At 48.4% G+C, this 19,406-nt stretch overlaps 1 protein-coding gene across 1 annotated transcript in view; it reads left to right on the forward strand.

Moving 5' to 3' along the window:
* Positions 1 to 8,564, forward strand: part of LOC143642075 (uncharacterized) — a 67,906-nt gene extending 59,342 nt beyond the window's left edge. The window contains exon 10 of the mRNA XM_077110168.1: positions 8,252 to 8,564. Within this exon, the coding sequence (XP_076966283.1) occupies positions 8,252 to 8,447 (196 nt within the window). The 3' untranslated portion in view covers positions 8,448 to 8,564. The remainder of the gene's footprint in view (positions 1 to 8,251) is intronic.
* Positions 8,565 to 19,406: the final 10,842 nt, after the last annotated feature.

Raw genomic sequence — 19,406 nt, forward strand, 5'->3', positions numbered from 1 at the left:
CATTTCCTGGTTCAGACCTTCTTGCTTGGTCCCCCCTGGGAGGGGCCAGGCAGCTCTCTGGGGTCTTTCATGGGTGTAGCGGTCCCTTCAGGAGGGCTGAGGGCACCCCGCCCTCATGGGCCTATGCACCTCCCAACGGCCCCCTCTTCCACCAGAGCCTCTGGTGGCAGGTCCTCAGCACAAGAGTTTTGGTAAGAAATGTCCAGGCCATCCGTTTCCAACAGGATAAAGCCCCTCTGCTCAGCACGGTTCCTAAGGGCCTCCTGTAATCCAGAGGTCCATCCCAGGAAGCAAGAGGGTGGGGAAAGGAGACAGGAAGTGAGTGGACTTCTTGTACCCAAGCTCAGTCTGGGAACTTCCAAAAGCAGACCTCGAGCCACTACATCGGCCAAGCGGGTCCCAGCACGAACTGGGAAATCCAGAACCTACCATGAAACCGCATCAGTGTCCATCTTGAGAGCCACTCAGTCCCTGAACTAGGCCGCTAGGCAGGGAATCAGGGAGCTGCGTGGTCCAACCAGGGGGAGCAGGTGTGCTCAGGAGCTCCCAGAGGTGACGGCCACCTTGATCCACTTAACGTGGGCCTTCTGGGCCAGAGATGATGGGACCTGCTCCTGCATGTGCGAGTTTTCAGAGGAAGTCTGGTGGGCAGATTTAGAAGTCTCAATTTCCTGCCTTGATCCTAGGTGGCTCCCTTCCCAAACCCTCCCCTCTCTGCATTCTCTACCTGCTCTGAAGTTACTGGAGCCTGGTGTGAATTTAGGGACAATTAAACCATCAAAGGGCTTGGTCCCGAGAACAATCAGTCAGGGAGTTTGCAATAAAAGAGTATCCTGCCCCAGGAAGGTACGACTTCAAGGCAAGTTGATGAGAGAACTTGGGAGGGGCCTTTGCTGGGGTGATGGGAGAGCTGCCCATATGGGATGGCTTAGGGGACCATCTGGCCTGGCCATGGCAGATGCACCTTGTTAGCTGTAGTGCAGGTCTGTCTCCAAGGCTTTGGGAGTGAGGCCTTGGTGTGCCAGTCTCTTCCCCCAGTTGTCCATGCATCCGAGGGTGTGTCAGACTCGCCTCTTTTTCCTGAGGATTCAGGTGTCCTTTCCAATTATGTACCACAGAGGTCAAAATTCCCACCTCCCAAGACCTAGGAACTTGACCTTCCAACTTCTATCACTCCAAGACCTCATGGAATCCTAGCACTCAATGCCATCTTCCACTCTACCTGCTGGCCCTCCTCCCCATGACTGGAAGACCTAGACCCATAGGACAGTCACCGAATGTGTCAAAGTCTCATCTTGCTCAGGTGCTGGGGACGTTCAACACGAGGCAGGTGCTCAAGGTCTCTGCCCTTGTGACGTTTCCTTTCCACAGTGGAAAAGGACCTTCTCATCTGGTTTGGGATGTGGTGTCCAATTGAGAGAGTTTGCAAGGAAAAAAAATATCAAGGTAAGGGATGGACAGTAACAGGGCTACTGTAGCAGCTCAATGTCACCTTCTCAGGAAGTTTCCTACAAGAGCTAAGGAGAAGAAGAGAGCCCACACGCAGGTGAATGTGTCCCAGGGATGTCAGAGGGCATCAGTGGGGCTAACTTTTCCCCTTGTCCCCTCCCCACCCCTCAGCTGCGAGGTCTGTCTGGAGCTCCTCCTCCCGTCTTTCACCTGGCCAACTCGGCCGAGATGCCACCTCCAGGAGACTGTCCCCAGCTCCCCACGTCTCGTATGCTGCACCCAGACCTCCCTACATCTGCCACCCTGGCTGTCAGTCCTCCTGATGCTGCCTCATTTGTGGGGTGCAGCCTAGGCCAAGGTCACACGCTCTCTCGCCAGGCTTCCAACCAATGGCACAGCCACGTCATTATATGAGGGGCTGGGAAGGCCATATTGATGCCTTTGAAGGGACCTGCCAGTTCTAGAGCTCCCTATGGGGTCTGTCACTGGTCCTGTGTGGCAGCGGCACTCCCGTCTCCTTCCCCAAGGGGTTGAACCCAAGGAAGCCCTTGTAGCCTCTTCCTTGATGACAGTCCCCTGAGAAAACACAACACTCCCAGTGTCACCATCCATGGAAATGGTGGCGACTGCAGGCCAGTGTTGCAGGCTTGATACTGGATCCAGGGCTTCTGTGTGCTTGGTGCTCTGAGCACTGGGCACCATGATGTGGGTTCTCACAAGTGTTTAATACTGAAATTGGTTCCCATTTTTCAGATCAGAACAGGTTTTATAACAAAGCAGCAGAGCTGGGACCGACTCCAGACCCACAGCCACTAGCAACAGTCAGATCCTGATTCTTATGTATCTCTACCTTTCTGTGGATCTCAGGATGGTGAGATCCTGGCCTCCCAGTCGCCTAAGGAGCACACCAGTATCTCTCCAAAGGTACCAGAGGATCTAAGATGGACACCCTCGGCTCCTGGCCAGCCATTACCTAGTTCCCTTGGTGATGTCCCATTTCATTCTTGGGAATTTCCTCGGTCTGTGGACATAGCTCCCATGCTTCTCAGTGCAGAGCCTGCAGATTACCAGTGGCAGTTCCAGCCAGAGGCCTCCACTTTACTTAAGCATCAGACTTTTAATGGACAGGACCATGAAACATGGAGGATTGTTCAGTGACACATCAGGAGAACAGGCTGGCCATCTGGAACATGGCAAGATGCCCGTGTTCACAGGGACTTTATTGTGGAGGAGAAAGAGGACCTGCTGTGTGGTCTTAGCCAGCACAAAGGTCCCCTTGTATGCTTGACTGGGGAGCACTAGAGCTGAGAATGCTTGGTGTCCAGATACAGGACACTGGTCTGACACTTGGTCTTGCAGGCAGCTTTGGCATGGCTGAAGATTGAATGTCAGGGTGCAAATCCAAAGGATTTCCAGCATAGACTCTCCCAGATTCTTATCCTGGTTTTACAGTTGAGAAAATAAAAGCTCAGAAGCTAAACCATCCTGATCTATCTCAGGGCTGTTGTGATAAGTGCCCCCAACTAGCAGCTTTTAGATAGCACATACGCTTTTCTATACAACCCTGTATCTGCTACTTGGTTGCTGAACAGATGTAATGGGTGATCTGCCCCCAGCAGTGTGGAGTCATTCATGTCTTGTAGGCAGTTAGGGATCCATGAGGGGAGGCCTGGGTACTTTCTGTGTGAACATGGGATTGAGTGACCTCCCTGCAGTTTGGGGAAGAACATCCTGAAGATGGTCAACAGTAGCATTGAAAGTATGGTTTAAGGTCAGACAGATCCGAGTCTGATGGTTATTCTCTTACTCGCTTTGTGATCTCAGGAATTTTTAACTTCACCTCCCTGAGCCTTTATCCAAAAAAGGTCATGTTGTCCCCTACACCCTATATTGGTGTTTTTGAAGCTGGGATGCTCTTTGTATCAATTGCCTGAACATCACCTTAAGTCAACCACATTCTGTCTGTCCATGGATCTGCCCTTGTGCAGGGATCAGGGAAGGAATAGACAGCTCATCCCATCATTAATTGAGTGACAGGACAGCATTCTTGACATGGATTTGTTATCTACAATACTTGACATCCATGTGGGTGTAGCTACCAAGGACTAGGGGTGTTTGTCCAGATCGCTTCTCCACAGGGGAGCTTGGGCTTCCTCACAACATGGCAGAGGGTTTCCAAGACCAAGTGTCTAAAGATAGGCAGTGGAGATCCAACCTCACACCTTTGTGATCCAGCCTTGGAAGGCTCCTTTATGCCATGTTTTATCAAATGAAGAAGGTAAAAGACGGGTTCAGTTCCAAGCAGTAAGGGATGGATCTTCATGCAGTTTGGGAAAACTGGGGAGACTGGAGACCATTTAAAAAAAATTATCTGCTATCTCATTGACCTCCCGCTCCATCTCCCTTATCCCTTCCCTGTAGTCACTCCAGCTGCCCGTTTCTAGCGTTTCAGGTAAACCACTTGTCACCATGATTTTGGGTCTTCATCCAATGCAGACGCCCTGAGACATGAAGACTGGAGGGATGCACAGCTTCTGGCCCTTCTGCTGAAGTCTACAGGGGGATGGGTGGTCTACAGGGGGATGGGCCCACCCATTGAATAGGCCATTCAAGTCCCCTCATGTTCCGACTTCCCCGAGGATCACAGAAAAGGCCCTGCCACCAAGTCCACAGACCGAGAAGATTCCCAAGAGTGGCATGCAGGGTAAGTGGACATATCTGGATGCATCAGTCTCTCCAGTGAGCCTGGATTCTGGAGCAGGGAGGAAGATGTCCACGTGGCAGTCCCACAGGTCCCGGGATTTTATTCAGAGAGAAAGTCACTGTTCAACGGTTGGATTGCACAGGTCTGGGGCACCTTTGGGATCTATCATAGCATTTGCAGTGTCACCATGAGCTTCTCAAGTCACCCCAGCCCAGGGTTGAGCACAGAAGGGACATGGGACCTGGCTCATTAGTGCCTAATGAGCCTTGTTCTGGAGCATCCCCCTGGGGTTTGCCCAGATATCCTCAGACTTGGATTATAATCCAAGTCTCCCCTGTCCACATCCAGTTCACCCCTTTACCACTGCAGCGTACCTCAGCTCATGCACAGGGCACGCGAGGGGGCAGTGCTCTGCACTGGCAGGTACCTTGTGTCATCTGCAGCTGGCCCTCTCCTGCTTTCACATCTCACCCACCTCTCAGTCATGGCAGGGCTACACAGGTGGACACAGCTGCTCAGGGAGGATCCACCTCGGCCCCTTCCAAGGGATCTTTAAACCATAATTGCTGACCCAGGATGTGCTGGTGCCGAGTTTATCAAGAAGTTAAGTGCCAGCCTTCCTCCTTCAGCTCCAGAGCCAAGACTAATCTAAACACCCCACTCCCCATTTGTTACTCTAATTCCATCAGCAAGCTGACCAGGCCTGACCCCGCCTCTGATTTATGGCCTCACCAACAGATGCAGCAGCTGAGGACCCAGCCGGGCATCTGGGTAGCAGGGAGGTGGGTGGGTTACAAGAGAGGGCAGCCACCACAGCCCTTCTGGAGGGGAAGGAGATGTAGGAATTTTGAGGTTTTGCTGGATGAATGCAGAGGGAAAGTTATCTATTCAGGGCAAAATGATTCCTTTCTGCATCTTCAAGTGAGTCAACTTGGAAGAGGGAAAAAGTAACCCATGTGTCAGCGGCATGTGGCCGCATGTGTGGTCTGATCCCCTCTCCCACTCCTGTGGCTCCATGATTACCATGGGCCCTGGGTCATTTTAATTTTAGCAAATATATTGTGATAGGATCATGGGCAGGACCTGCAGGTCAGTATTTACACTTTAGTGGTTTCACAGTGTTTTTATTACATTTGGGAAGGTGCGAAGATCCCAAGTACAGTGCTTAGGGGCTGTTCACAGAGTGAATGTGTCTCTGCAGTTGTAGTTAAGCAGAGCATCCTTACGTTGGTGTGTTCTTTTGAGAGATCTGCTTTTTTGGAAGAAGGTACCCTAGGGCTCCTTCCTACACACAGGCAATCTCACTTGGTGAATCTATTTGGACAGGTTCTTGCTCTTCGATGGGGAATGACATCCGTCTGAGCTGGATACAGTCTGGGGCCATTTAGAATCGGTAGATGTCTAGGCTTCTAGCTGGCATGCAAGGTTCTTTATTCCCTCTTCACTTCCATGTTTCATCCCACAAGAGGAAACTCTGCTCTCAAACAGCACTGAACTATGGATCTAGACTCTCTAGGCTCTAATCCCATCAACACTTGCTTTATCCCAAGTGCTGGCTTCCTGTAGGAAGCTGAACATCAGTTTTATCTACTTCATTTCTACAAAGTTATGAGGTTTATTTGTTGCTAAAAAATAAATGGGAGAGGCCACCTCAGTGGGTCCCCTGGCATTGACTCTGGGGTCCAGGGGTTGCTACAAAGCGCCCTTGGGATTTACCAGTAGGGATCATTCCACTCAAGGAAGCGGGAGGCCAGAGGGTGGACAGATGCATTCCATCAAGCAAAGTCCAGAGGCAACCACATCACTCCACAGCCAAGCTCTGGGGATGGAACAGTTGGTCTCTTCAGTGGGTTTCAGGGGCTCGAGGGATGGGGGCGTATGGATCAATGCCTGGATGAGGCAGAGGTATAGTCACCTCTGGTTCACACATTCAGCCCAAGTGGCCCAAGGTTCATCCTTTGACATTAGAGATTTGACTCTAGGATTACAAGAGCCTCGGGAACAAGTGCACATAGAGATGTACAGGAGGGCCCAGCAAGGACACGCTCCAGACGCTGAACACGTCAGGATGCCAGGTAATTCGTTACCATTAGTGAAGAGGTGCTTCTGAGCACAGTCCAGGTCCCTAACCCTCCACCAGCCTTTTTAGCCACCAGCCTTTTTAGCCAGGGGTTACGTGGGAGCCACTCTGCCCATTCCACTGGACAGACAACCAGGGTCGGAAGAATCTCGGTCTGGGGAACACTAAGGACCAGGAATGATTCCACTGCAAAGATGACCATGCAAATGACTTCATTTCTACTGCTGCCAAGGGGCCTCCACAAGGCAGGGACAGGGGATGGGGAACAGTGGTGGTAGAAGAGGTGGCATATTTGTGACAACCCGAGGAGCAGGAATAGCCAACAGGGGTGACAATGATGGCAAGATCTGAAAAGACAACTGTAGTGGGGACAGCATGAAAACTCCTTTATAACTAGGTCAGGACGGAGGACCACACTAAAAATGGCAGAGATGCCATCCTAGTGTGGGGGACTCCAGTGGAAGAATGGACAATATACGATGTCAGTCGCTATAAATGGTCATTCCTCATACTTGAGGAGAAGCCCCCAGTGGACTGACAGGACATCTTCACGTGGGTGTGTTTGTTTGGTTTGACTCAAAAGATCATGCTATATCCTGTGCTGTGCTCCATAGGAATCACCTATTTGTATTCACCCGGAAGACTCTGGCCCCTGTCCTCAATGAACCGTGAGTGCCAACTTAAAGTTCCTCGCTGGCCATTTCTTGGATTTTGCTAACGAGATTGGGTTTGGTAGCTAAAAAAATAATGGTACCTCTGGAATCCTATAGTATAAGAGATCCTATCCCCAGGGACCAGAGGGTGCCATCAAGAAAAATCCTCAGCAGAGCAAAAGGCAGTCTGGGGTATCTCGTTCTTTTCTTCCCAACCAGTGACTACATTCCCTTTCCATTTTGGGCTTCCATGGCTACAAGCTCAGCTGGGCCCATGAGCACTGGTTCCTTCTCTGCTCTTTCAGTTCTAGGAGAAGTGGCAGAGGACACAGTCCCGAGACTACAGAGAGACCGTGACGAATGGGTCATCTTTTAGGCCGTGGACTTCATGCAGTGGTTTCCTGTCTGCCATCAGGGATTGACTAGGAATCAAAGTCCCTTCTCTCCACTTGCCCAGGGTATAAAAGCTTTGATTCACAGAAACATTAGAGTCAGAGCCAGGGGAGGAGAGATTCTGTGTGTTAAATAAGCAGCATCTGCAAGGAGGACTTCTCTTCCTTAGGAGTTGGTTCAGGAAGGGCTTATCCTCCCCAGGTGAGGGCTTCAAATTCACTTCCATTTGCAAAGGCACATTGACCCCATCGGGGTCAATGATTGCAGTGGAATCATTCCTGGTCCTTAGTGTTCACCAGACCTAGATTCCCGTAAGCCCCTCTGGGAAGGCGGAACCAAGGAACAGGCGAACCTACTTTGATTCACTGGTTGGATTCCTCAGCCCCACAGGTTAAGGGATGATTTCTCAGGTTCAGCAGAGGTGGGCAACCTCACCTCTGAGTCAAGACCATCCCCTGCAAGGCCACAGTACTGGGGCATTTGGTTCCATGTCTCCGGAGTCCCCCAGGAGAACTTGTATCATAACAAGCATGCAGGGATGACCACAAAACTCAGGTCTTTCTATCTAACGACCTTATTTCTCTTGTCCTTCTGTCTCTTCCCACTAGACTCCAGAAGCCAACAGTTTTCCTTCAAGGGAAGTCTGGATAGCCCTAGACTTTTGGAAAGTCCCACCACCCTCCACACAAACCTCTCATGCCATAGGATTCCAGAGATAACCATGTTTTCTTAGCCACCCAAACCCAACCTCATTAACAAAAGCCAAGAATGGGCCAGCGAGGAATCAGAGTTGGCACTCCTGGTTCATTGAGGAGAGAGGCCACAGAGTCTGTGCCGAGTCCCTCACCTGTGGACCACATGATGGCAGGCTTATCGTTATCATCCTGCATAAGAGAAAAATTCTCAAAGCTGCATGATTGCCAACCAAGGCAGGTCAAACGTCACCGAGTTTCCCATTCTGTTTCTCTCCAGGTCTTTGGGTGGCGTGTTGAGAGCCACAGCCGAAGGAGCCCCAGCAAACTTCCAGCTGCCAGCTGATTGGCTCCTCTGTGGTGATGCTCACTGGGCTGTTTCCCTGCCCTTTCAGACCACGGAGCTGCTCATTGGGGGACTCTTTTGGCTCCACCCATGCAACCCAGCCAATAGGCCTCAAGAGCAAGAGGAGTGAGGGTTTGAGAGGTTTGTGGGAAGCTGGTGGTGGCAGTTGGGCTCTGAGGGAATTCCTGAAGAGCTCGTGTGGTGCGGAGTGTGTATTCTAAAAATAAAGTTTGTTTTTGCTTGACAAGTGGCTCATGAATTGTTCACAACCAGACCGCAGCAGTGGCGAGTCCTATTCTTGGGTCACAAGACTGCCTTTTGTTCTTTGATTTCAGACACAACTGACCTTTGGTCACTGATTGCACCATGTATTCTGCCATGTGAACCCTTATTTCCCTTTATAACAGACAGTAACGGACGACTGAGGGTCCTATGCTCCATGAGGACCGCTTTTTAATCCAAAGCCTCCTCAGCACAACCTTCAGGGAATGGCTTCTGAGGGGCATTTCAGAGGCACACCAAAGCATTCCTCCTCCAGCCCACGAAGGCCCATGTGCATCTTATAATGATGACTGCATTAGTGATCTTCAGGAGTCTCCCAGAACCTTGGCAGACCCAGCATTGCTTAGGAGTCCAAGTCCAAACTCATCTGGGCAGCTCACGGTGAACTTTAGCTGTAAATTCTCAGTTAAAAGCCAAGAAATAATTCAATTATTTCCAAGATTCGATGGCTCAAGGTACACACCAATTCTGGAAGGCAGTAGGATGATAGGAAGGATCAGACCCAAGGAGACCAAAACCCAGCAGGGCAGACATTAAATCCTATGGCTTCCTCCTGGTATCAGGGACACCAGGGGGAGGATGTGAGCATCAGAGGGTGCAGATGGGCTGGCTCTTCCTGAAGCTTCCTTCAGCAAATGCCCCCCGTTCTTGGCATCCCCAACTTTGAGGTCTCCATTCTAGCTTCAACTTCACCCAGCGTCACAGCCCACCCTCTGGTGAGGCTTGGAGGGTTTCTGATGGCAACACGTTTCTGGCCTCCCAGGTTTGCCTTGACGCCAGCCCCACAGTTCTGGCATCCAACAGAGCTTTCAAAGGATCACCACGTGAACAAGGCCAAGGTCTGCCCCTTGAGGGAGCCACACATGGGGACCCACTCAGACCTTGGCTATGGCAGCCCGAGTGCCTGAACCCCACAGCACAGAGAAACAAACCCTGGGGACGTAGGACTCCTAGGTAGTCTTGAGCAAGGAGTGCATCCAGGGTCTCTCGGAAGTCTGAGCCTGGGAGGCTTTGAGTTTTGCTGGTTGCCAAGAATGCCCTTAATGGCCTTTTTCTACTCTCCTGGTCAAAGTAGGAAACCCAGGGCCTTGTGTGACCAGGGAAGTGCTCATCCACTTTTGGCTTATTAATGGCAATCACCTCATTAGCAACAAAACCGTCATTGGCTGAGGTTTTAAGTACACCCGTTTTCTGCAGAATGGAAAGTTCAATTCTTTCCACTGTGTTCTGCTCTGGACCCACTGGGGTCTAGATAAAAGCAGACAGCAATGCCAGTGCTACCTAAATGCTATTTTGACTTGAAGTTCTCTCCAGATAACAGACTGAGTTTGAAGGTGAAGAGTTAAGTCTCCGGAGGGACAAAGTAGAGCACAAGTGGCATCAGGTACCCAGCTCCATGAGATCCTCTTTTCCATCTAAAGCCTCATCAGCAGAACCTTCTCTGTCTGTGTGCCTATCGGGATTGTGGTCCTCCGAGGTCAGGCTCATCCATTAACTTGGCTTGGACCATCCTAGGCTGCCTCCAGCCCCACGCCTCTAGACTTAACTTGTGCCATAAGCCTATTCCAAAGGCTTCTAAAGTATACCAGATGTCGTCACAGCAGTGGCCCCACTCCTGGTACCAGGTTTTGTTTAGTTTTCTATTGCCTTGGCAAAACACCCGAGATAGACAGTTTGTGAGGAGAAAAGGTTTTGACTGTTTTCTGAAGATTTGAGTTGACGGTCACTTAGCCCCAATTGCTTTGAGACTGGAGGGAGGGAGAGGATCAGGGAAGGAGCAAAGCTAGTCACCTCACTCAGAAAGAGCCAAGGAAGGGCCAGGGTCCTAACGGACCCTTCAAGGATCTGCCCCCAGGGACCTTACAGCCTTCTACTAGTGTCACTCCCCCACACACAGGGTGCCACAGGGTGCCACCAAGCCTTCAGTACAGGACCTTCGGGGGCCATGGTAGCGACTGTACATCTATTCCACTGTTACAAACAGCTCACTTTTAGGTGTTAACTTGGATTAGTCAACAGCTAGAGAACTGGAAAAGTTGGAGTTTTGCATATGTCTATGGAGATGTTTCTAGAAGAGATGGAGTAGAGCAAGCATGAGAGATTGGTCCCCACATGGAGGAGCCCTTTCCATTGGTTGGGGTCCTGCATGGAACAGAAATGAATTGAGCCTGGGGGTGGGATTTGCTCTCAATCCTATTCTTGATCAGAACTCTAGGATTGACACAAGTCCCCCCCCCCCCCCGCCCACTCCGCATTTTGAAGACTTTCACTAGGACAAGGCTTCTCAGAGTATCCCAAAATGTCTGGCTTTCAGATGACCTGTCAGGGCCTTCTCAGCCTCTGTATTCAAACAAATTCTCTTAAATCCTGTCTCATCCATACTCAGACGAGTTCTTTGACAAAGACGTAACATGAATAGCTGTGGGTCCAGGGCTCTACAGGATCTGCTTCCCATCTCAAGCCTCATTGACACAACCTTTTCTGTCTTCATGGCTAGTCAGGGGTCTTCAGATATTTATGTATCTCCTGCCAATCTTCCCTGTAGATCTTTGACTTAATAGGCTTTGGTACCAAGCACGATTATAAAGGAACCAAGTTTTAAGGCACTTCTGAACCTGGCTCTCTAATCCCATCAGACCTAAAATGTTAGTGATTCTAATCCCGTAGTACAGAGAACACACTGGTCATTCTTGACATGGACTACTTAAGATATGCCAATTTAATGTATTTACCATCAGATTTCAGACAAGGTGAAACAGGACCCCTGGCGACTCCACGTATGCCTCTAAACATTTGTGGAAGTGGGGAGGGATATGATAGTTTGGAGAAATTGATGGAAGGACCAGCTCAAGATTTGGTTTGCCAGGTCCTATTATAATCACATCCGAGTATTGTAATCTCATCTGAGATCTGTTGCCATCTTTCTGATGGCAGTCAACAAGTGTCCCTCAGCCATCCTGTGTGAACCAACTTGTCTGGTTAAGTGATTGGCGATTCCAGTCTAGGGTCAGACTCACGGACTCTGCCAAAGTCATCAGGATTCTGCTGCAAGCATAGGGATTTGTTGGAACGAGAGTTTGGCAAGATAGTTTGGCACATGGATTCCCAAAGCAAGATTTATTTTTTAATCCTGATTAATGAAAAGCACATACCACTTTATGACATGCCTTCTCTCCCTTTCACATTTTTGGCAAAGGGACATTGACATAATGACAGGAAACTGTTAGTCATAATTGCCCCCCACCCCATACAATAATATCCAGGCGTAAGTAGGTATGACTTAGTTTAGGTCCAACATAGCTGTCAAGTTCCATTCTCTAAACACTTGAAGGAAAGGTTCGAACAAATCAGAACACGTCTGTGGTGCCATAATTGAAAATAGCATTGAGGCCATTGAGATGGTGAGACCCAGGAATCTAGCATAGACCACCACATCCAGTTCAGCTTCTATGGGAGTTGAATGGTGTCAGAAGCCAAGGGGTCCTGAAGCTCAGGTGCCCAAACTTCAAGTTGTGTTGTCAACATACCTGGTCCTCACATCATGAGACATGAGACCAGAGACATGAGGCTCTTGTGCCAAACTTCAACCTAGGAAGTACCCTGCTTATCTCACCCTGTTCAGTTCTGGATCCCCAACACCCTTTCCCCCAATCACAATCAGAAGTCATATAGACACCGCTGGATGCTCCAAGAGGAACTGGGACTAGTTCCCAGCTTGGGCAGAGTACCGCCTCCCACAGGCCTACAGCCAGGGTTACTCTAGAGAATGCTACCCATTCTCACCAAGGTCTTGACCCCAGCTCAAGGCCACAGACTGTTTCCTGGGTCTAGAAGGGTAACTGTCAGGCGCTTGCCCTGCTCTAAATAAAAAGATGATCTACGCAGGGTAGATCGTAAGAGGGTGATCCTCTTTGTCTTTCAACAAAATCCGTTACATTTCCTTTCCTGTGGACTTTGAAGTCAGACATAAAGGTCCGTGGCATAGAATACTCAGTCAACAAGCAGAGTTGCTGCAATATCACTTTAGACCTTAACACTGACTAGGGTGGAGTTCCTGGTGGCTTTCCTCCAAGAAGTAATTCTAAGCCACTTTGATATAAGCAATGCCTGAGAAAACACATCTTTAGGACTTTATCCAGATCTTTGCTGCTGGCTATGTTCTGAGAGAGTACTACCTTTGCCTCAATGAAAACAGGTATTTCTTTTGGGGAAAGGGCTATGCATCAAGTTTCATGTAAGGAAAAAAAAAAAAAAGATTAGGAAGAGCCACCGTAACTTCTGCTTTCAGAGTCCTTAAGTCAACCTAAAATTTTAGTCAGATTAAGGTCACAGGCAGAAGAGCAGAAGTCAATAGCAAATGAGACTAGAGATGACCAAATTCTGTTCCTTCAGAATCCAGACTGGGGAAGTCTCAAATTCCACTTGATGAACACGTCTGAACCCAAGACAAGTCCAGTGATTCAACTGCAAATGATATGGCGACCCCCTCGCTCAGAGCTTGTTACCACAACTGATGATTTCTGTCCATGAAAAACTTAAAACACTCTGCTTCGTGATGGTGTCCCAAAATAGAGGGGATATGTGTTTCCAGTAGGAAATGTGCACTATTAGATACAGGCAGTATTTCTAAAGCGTTAGATCTCAGCCAAACATGGGTCAAGAGGTGACCTTGTGTTGGGGGATCTACAGCTGACATGAACACACTAGGGCAGTTACACGTCCTTCGTAAAACCCCATTGAGGACGAAAGCTTTAGAACATTTGAGACAATGGCATTTTAGAATATAAAACTGGAGTCCCCCAAAGAATTCCTATTCCTGCTCCTATGTGTGTCCAGGTATCAGGAACCCACATGCTCATTGATAAGGTCTCACTTCCAGAAATGAGCTGCAGTGACCACAGCCACAGAATTTCCTACTCCCAGCTAAGCTATCACCCAGTCCAACCATTTGCAGATGTATTCACATCTATCTGTAGGTAAGGCCATCCATCAAGCCAATTGTTTTTAGGCAGTACCATACCCAGGGCTGAAAACGGCAATCCTCGGAGTGCTGACACCTCAGCCCGTTCACGAAGGCCACCGTATTGGACCACATGCTAGTGAGATGGTTCAGGATGACCTGGAGACCCAAGATACGTTTCCCTGAATGAAATTTTTACAAACCACCCCCCCACAACAGATCTAATTACCGAGATTTTGGTAAGATAGCTATAAAACATTTAATAAGTTTGGTCTATAAAACATTTAACATGTTTCCAGGGATGGCGTCAGTATTAGACGAGAGGACACATGCCAGTGTCTGTCAGAAGTGCTTGAATGATGCCCACTTCCCGCTTGGACTCCATTCTATGCCCTGGTTTACCTTGATCTGGTCTGCCTACCACAACCAACCTTCCACTCCTCCACTTTAAGCAGTATTATTAGTAGATCCAAGGCCAAGGGCAAGCCACATTTCGACAGGTTCAAGGTAATTTGAAAAGTCTCAAGCCAAGTGTGTTAGACAAGAAGCCATCTAACATCCACAAAGACCATCCATCGTGACCATGATTTTCATAAAAAGAAAATTTTATAGAAGATGAATTTTCAGGGAAATTCACAGGAGTATATATAATCCAGCCCTGGGGTTAGTAAAACCAAATTTAGTTGAATGAATACCTAAGATTTGAGGTTGGGTAGGTGTCCCCTCAAACACATTTGAGAGCTAACACATGAACGTGCTGTGTGCCTCTGAACTAGACACAAGGAACACAGGTCAACGCATATTCTCAGAGTTAGGTCCACAGAGCTACCATGGAGCAGCAAGCTTAGCACACCAAGGTCAGAATACGACTTCTTCAGGGTGTACATGCTCAGCGTCCTGGGACCATCAGAACCAAGATGGCCCATTTAGCCAAGATGCTCAGCAGACACTTGCTATGGCAGTGGCAGATGAGGGGCAGCATCTGTGCTAGTCTAGGGGCCATGTGAGGGAATAGAACCCTCAGAGGGCAGGGTATAGATTTGTGCTTCCACATCACGAGGCTGCTGGGGGAAGGAAGGCACACTGCCCTCTGCCCCCAGCATGTGTACCCCACCCATATCTGGTTCCAGGCACGGAGGTATCTTGCCCTAATAGAATCCTCCATGCTAAGGGGACAAGCTGATTTGCATCACAGCACTGGAGGCTGTAACGCAGCTGGATGCCTCTTGGCCCAAAATGCAATCCAGTAGTTCGTTACACACATTTAGACGCTTGTAGTCTGCAAGCTAGTCGTAAGGCTGCTTGGGATACCGAGGCAATAGGGATTTAGTCCTTGTCCCTAAAGCTAGGCTTCATTACCATAGTGCCATTGAAGGCCTAAACCCTTTAAAGATGACGTAAGGAAAGGTCTATCCCCCTCCCTACAGATGGTGGGGACCAGGCTCTGGTGTGACCCTGCCTCGCTGTCTGCTTTGAATACAGAAATAAGTCCAGCAGTGCCTCCAGTTGAGAGAGGCGTCCCCTCCCCTGCCCGGAGGCATAGGAAGGCTGAGAAAATACCCCAGGAAGGGTTTAAACTCAACCTTTCCTTCTAAGTTAGTTAATTTTAATATTCAATTTTTTTAAGACACTTTAGACAAGTGACAAGTTTGTGGTTTTTTTTGGTGTCGGGGGAAGCACTAGGACATTTTAATCTCCATTCTTTCCTGAGAATAGAGATGACAAGGGAAAGAAAAGGATTCTGCAGAAAAGTCCAGTGAATGGGCGGACGCCAAGGTCCAAGGATGGTCAACAGCCGCCCATAGAACAGTGGGTATGTGGTCAGCCGATCCTGTCTGGTTCCCGCCACTGAGGTTATCTTGAAAGCAGATGGGAAAGCCTCCTTGCAGAGCAGGTCTCCCCCCTTTCACAGAGAGCAGAGAGAAACCAGAGCCCAGGACCTGGGGGAGCTGGCTCTTCATTGCGCTCTGGACCCATCTCACTGGGACACTGGGGTTGGCTTTGACTGACAGCACTATGCACACACGGAGACCAGAAACCAGGTGTGTCAATCACTCTGCCTAAGCTCATGAGTCAGGAATATTTGACATAGTAAACGAGGCCAAGCTCAAGATGTCATTGAGTGGAAAACACAATTAGATGTGGACAAGAGTGTGATGTCCCTGGAGTTCTGAGAACAGGACGTGGTTGGGTATAAAACTGAGCCTCCTGCATCAGTCCTTCCACCCAGACAGGGGTGGACTGGATGCCTGGGCCAGGATTCTAGCTCAGGCTGTGGGGGAGAAGACAGTGGAGTTGCCACCTAAGGCCTGGGGCCCAGCTGGCCAGGCTCCCTGTAGACACAGAAGGCTGGGTCAGTGTTGGCCTCACACCACAGCAGCTGGGTTCCTGAAGATACAAGAGGAAGTCCACTCTTCTTGCTTCCTGCCTGCAAATTGTCACCCCTGCTCCTGGATCCAGCACAGCATGTGCCTTGTGTGTTCACAGGAGCAAAGTCTTAATGTAGAGCTTCGAACAGCCCGGAGCAGGAGGCAAGAGGGTCCTAGGAGGATGGTCAGCTCCACCTGGCCACAAAGAGCTGGACTCTGGCTCTCCCCCACCCTGCCTGCCTGTAAGCAGCCTGTCAAATTGGGAGGGCAGGTGGTGCCCCCGGCCCTAGGAGTTACATTTGCTTCCTGTTGAACTGGGAGACAGGGAGATTCAAGATGCTAGAGAAGTCTATCTCCAGCTGCTCCATGGCTTGGGATATAAGCTGAAGGAGTACTGCTCTCTGGTGAAAGAGGGGACTTACTGAATTTTAGTATTGGACAGACTCGGCTTTGGACAAGAAAGTACATTGGGGTCAAGCCTGCTATGGCCGTGGCAGCAGCCACAGCACTGGTTGGCTACAAAGGGGACATCTAGCATGGAAGAGCCTGTAAATCAAAAAAGCAGCCTGAACATAGCAAAATCAGACTGAACAACACCCTGGTATAGAAAAGTGCTTTTTACTTCTCAATAGGCAAGTGGAGAGTGGAAGCAGAAACCACATTTAGGCCGCTACCTACACATTCCAGCACATTCCTACTACTCATCATCTAAGGTGGACATAGGCTACATGTGAAATGGACACAGCAGACTGAACCCAGGGTATTCGAGTCAGAAAAGACAGGGGAGTGCAACACTTTCTCCCTTTGAGTCTGGCGGCTCATGGGATGGGCTGAGGAGGGCTGGGAAATGAATCAGGCAGGTGTGACTACACTTGGGGGATCCATCCTCCCCACACTCTGCTGCCCGTGAATACACACTCCCCAGGCTTAGACCTACCCCATGATGGGGATTCTTGGAAGGCTCCTAAGACCCAGGCTCCCAGCCCAGACTGGCATCTGCCTGGCCCCAGGAGTGGGCGATCTCTTCAGTGATACCACCCAATGTAGCCCTTGAGTCTTATGCACAAGGTAACTGGCTGCCTCCTCAAGGTCGTGATCCACCAGCAACTGACTCTTAAGGTATTTCCATTTCATCCACTTCAGTATTTGAAAGAGAAATGGTCTCTGAATTCCAAGCACACAAAGCACAATTGAGTTAAGGAAGTTGGCACAGGATCTGAGTGTGAGGTCAATAAGGAGACAAATATTAAGAACCAAACAGGAATCTCAAACGAGAGACGGTGATTAAGATATCCAGTTGGAAGTCTAGAATAGACTATGCTGAAGCCAGAATCTCAGTTGGAAGACAAAGTGGCCAGCCTTGAACATTCAGATAGTATTAGGGAATATAAGTATGACCAGAAGATACAAGTAGTCTGGGACAACAGTAAGAATTTATAAATAGGATTTAAGTAATTGGAATTGAGTGTGGAAAGATGCAAGCTAATAGAATGAATAGCCTCTTCAGGGAAACAATTTTTAAGCCTCAAGCATGAGATTGACATCCAGGTACAGGAATCATTCAGAACCCCAGACAAAAAAGATTTAAAAACTCCATGAGACATTGTAGTTGAAGTGTCTCATTGATCCTATCTTTTCAGAGATTGATAAGCCCTAACCCAATCGAAGATGACCCAGATGAAGTTCGAAGTTAAAAAGGAGATTGCCACAGATGTTACAAAAATCCAGAGAGTTATGGACTATTTTGAAAGCAGAATAACAAGTTGGAAAACCTGGAAGACGTAGATCTTGGGAGGTTTATGCCCAAAGATTTATCAAGAGGAAATAGCCTAAGCAGGACTAGTAAGTAGTGATGTGATAGAAGCAGTTATCAAATGCCTTCCAATAAACAGCCCAGGATCAGATGGATTCTCAACTGGATTCCAGACATTTAAAAAATGAATGCCAATGTCCCTCAAGTTATTCCACAAGATAGAAAGTGGAACATTTACAGATCATTCTAGGAATCCAGCATCACTCCATCTACAACTAGACAAGGAACCATCAAGAACTGCAGACTGATATTACGGATGAGCTCACATACAAAAATCCTTAATGTATTAGCCAGTTGTATTCAACAGATTAAGATCACGCAGCATGACCAGCTTGCTTTAATCCCATGGATGCAGAGATGGTTTAACATGCATGTCAATAGTTTATCACGTTAAGTAGAGTTAAGACAAAAGTTAGTGATGGAAAGAAAGTCTTTGACAATTCGGCATTCATAATGGAGTCGCTGAAGAAAATAGGGGTAGGAGCTACCACATCATAAAGATTATGACAAACTCAAGGCCATCATCATAGTGACTGGGGAAAACGAAGCATTTCCTTTAAAATCTGGAAGGCAAGAATGTCTACTCCATTCCTGTTCAATACAGTACTAGAAATACTCGCCAGAGCAATGAGGAGAAGGAAGGAAATACACAGAGTAGGAAAGGAAGCAGATTCAGTTTGCAGTTATGATTCTGTATTCAGAAGATCCAAAAAAAAAAAAAAAAACAACCAGAAGACTGCTAGAGCTAATGTATTCAGCAAGATATCAGAGATACCTGAGACCCTGTTCAAAATTCAACTAAAAAAAAAAAAAATGGATCAGAGACGTAGGAATTAGACCAGAAACTACCCAAGTCCTAGAAAATGTAGGGTCAGTACTCCAGCACATGGGCAGAGGCACTGAGTTTCCTCAATAGGACCCCTAAAACTCTTGTCAGTATTTCCCGAGCTAGCAGCATGCCATCAAGTTAGAAAACTTCTGCACAGCAACAATGTTGAGAGAATCTTCAGAATGGAAGTCTTTGCTAGTTACTTTTAGGGTACCAGGAATTGAACCCCGAGGTGCCCAACCCCCGAGCCATATCCCCAGTCCTTAGTTTTTGACACAGAATCTCGTTAAGTGGCCCGGGGCCTTGCCAAGTCTCTGAGGCTGGCTTTGAGCTCGAGACCCTGCGTCAGCTCTTACTCTTGTGATGGAGGATTAACATCCAGGATCTATAGAGAACTCAAAATTCACACCAAAAATAATGACCCAGACAATGGGACCAATGAACTAAACAGACACTTCAAGATAAAAGTGACTAGTCAGAGAAAATGTTCAACATTCTTAGCAGTTAGGGAAATAAGCCGGATTTCTTGTCACTTCAGTTAGAATCTCATTAACAAATGCTGGAGAGAATGGAGAGGAGGGAATGCACTGCTGAAGGGATTCTAACGTAGCCAACTAGTAGTGGAGTCAACGTATAATCTAGCTGTGCCACTTTTGGTATTTATCCTCAGGAATTAAAAGTCTTGGTTTCCATCAATGGATTAAAAAAAAAGTGATGTCTATACACAATGGCCTTTATTTAGCCATAAAGAAATTTGCAGGAAAATAGATGGGACTTAAGACCATTATGTTAAGCAAAAACCCACACTTGGGAAGTCAAGGGTCATGTTATCTCAT

This window comes from Callospermophilus lateralis, chromosome 1 (assembly GCF_048772815.1).
Source record: "Callospermophilus lateralis isolate mCalLat2 chromosome 1, mCalLat2.hap1, whole genome shotgun sequence".
Taxonomy (NCBI): Eukaryota; Metazoa; Chordata; class Mammalia; order Rodentia; family Sciuridae; genus Callospermophilus; species Callospermophilus lateralis.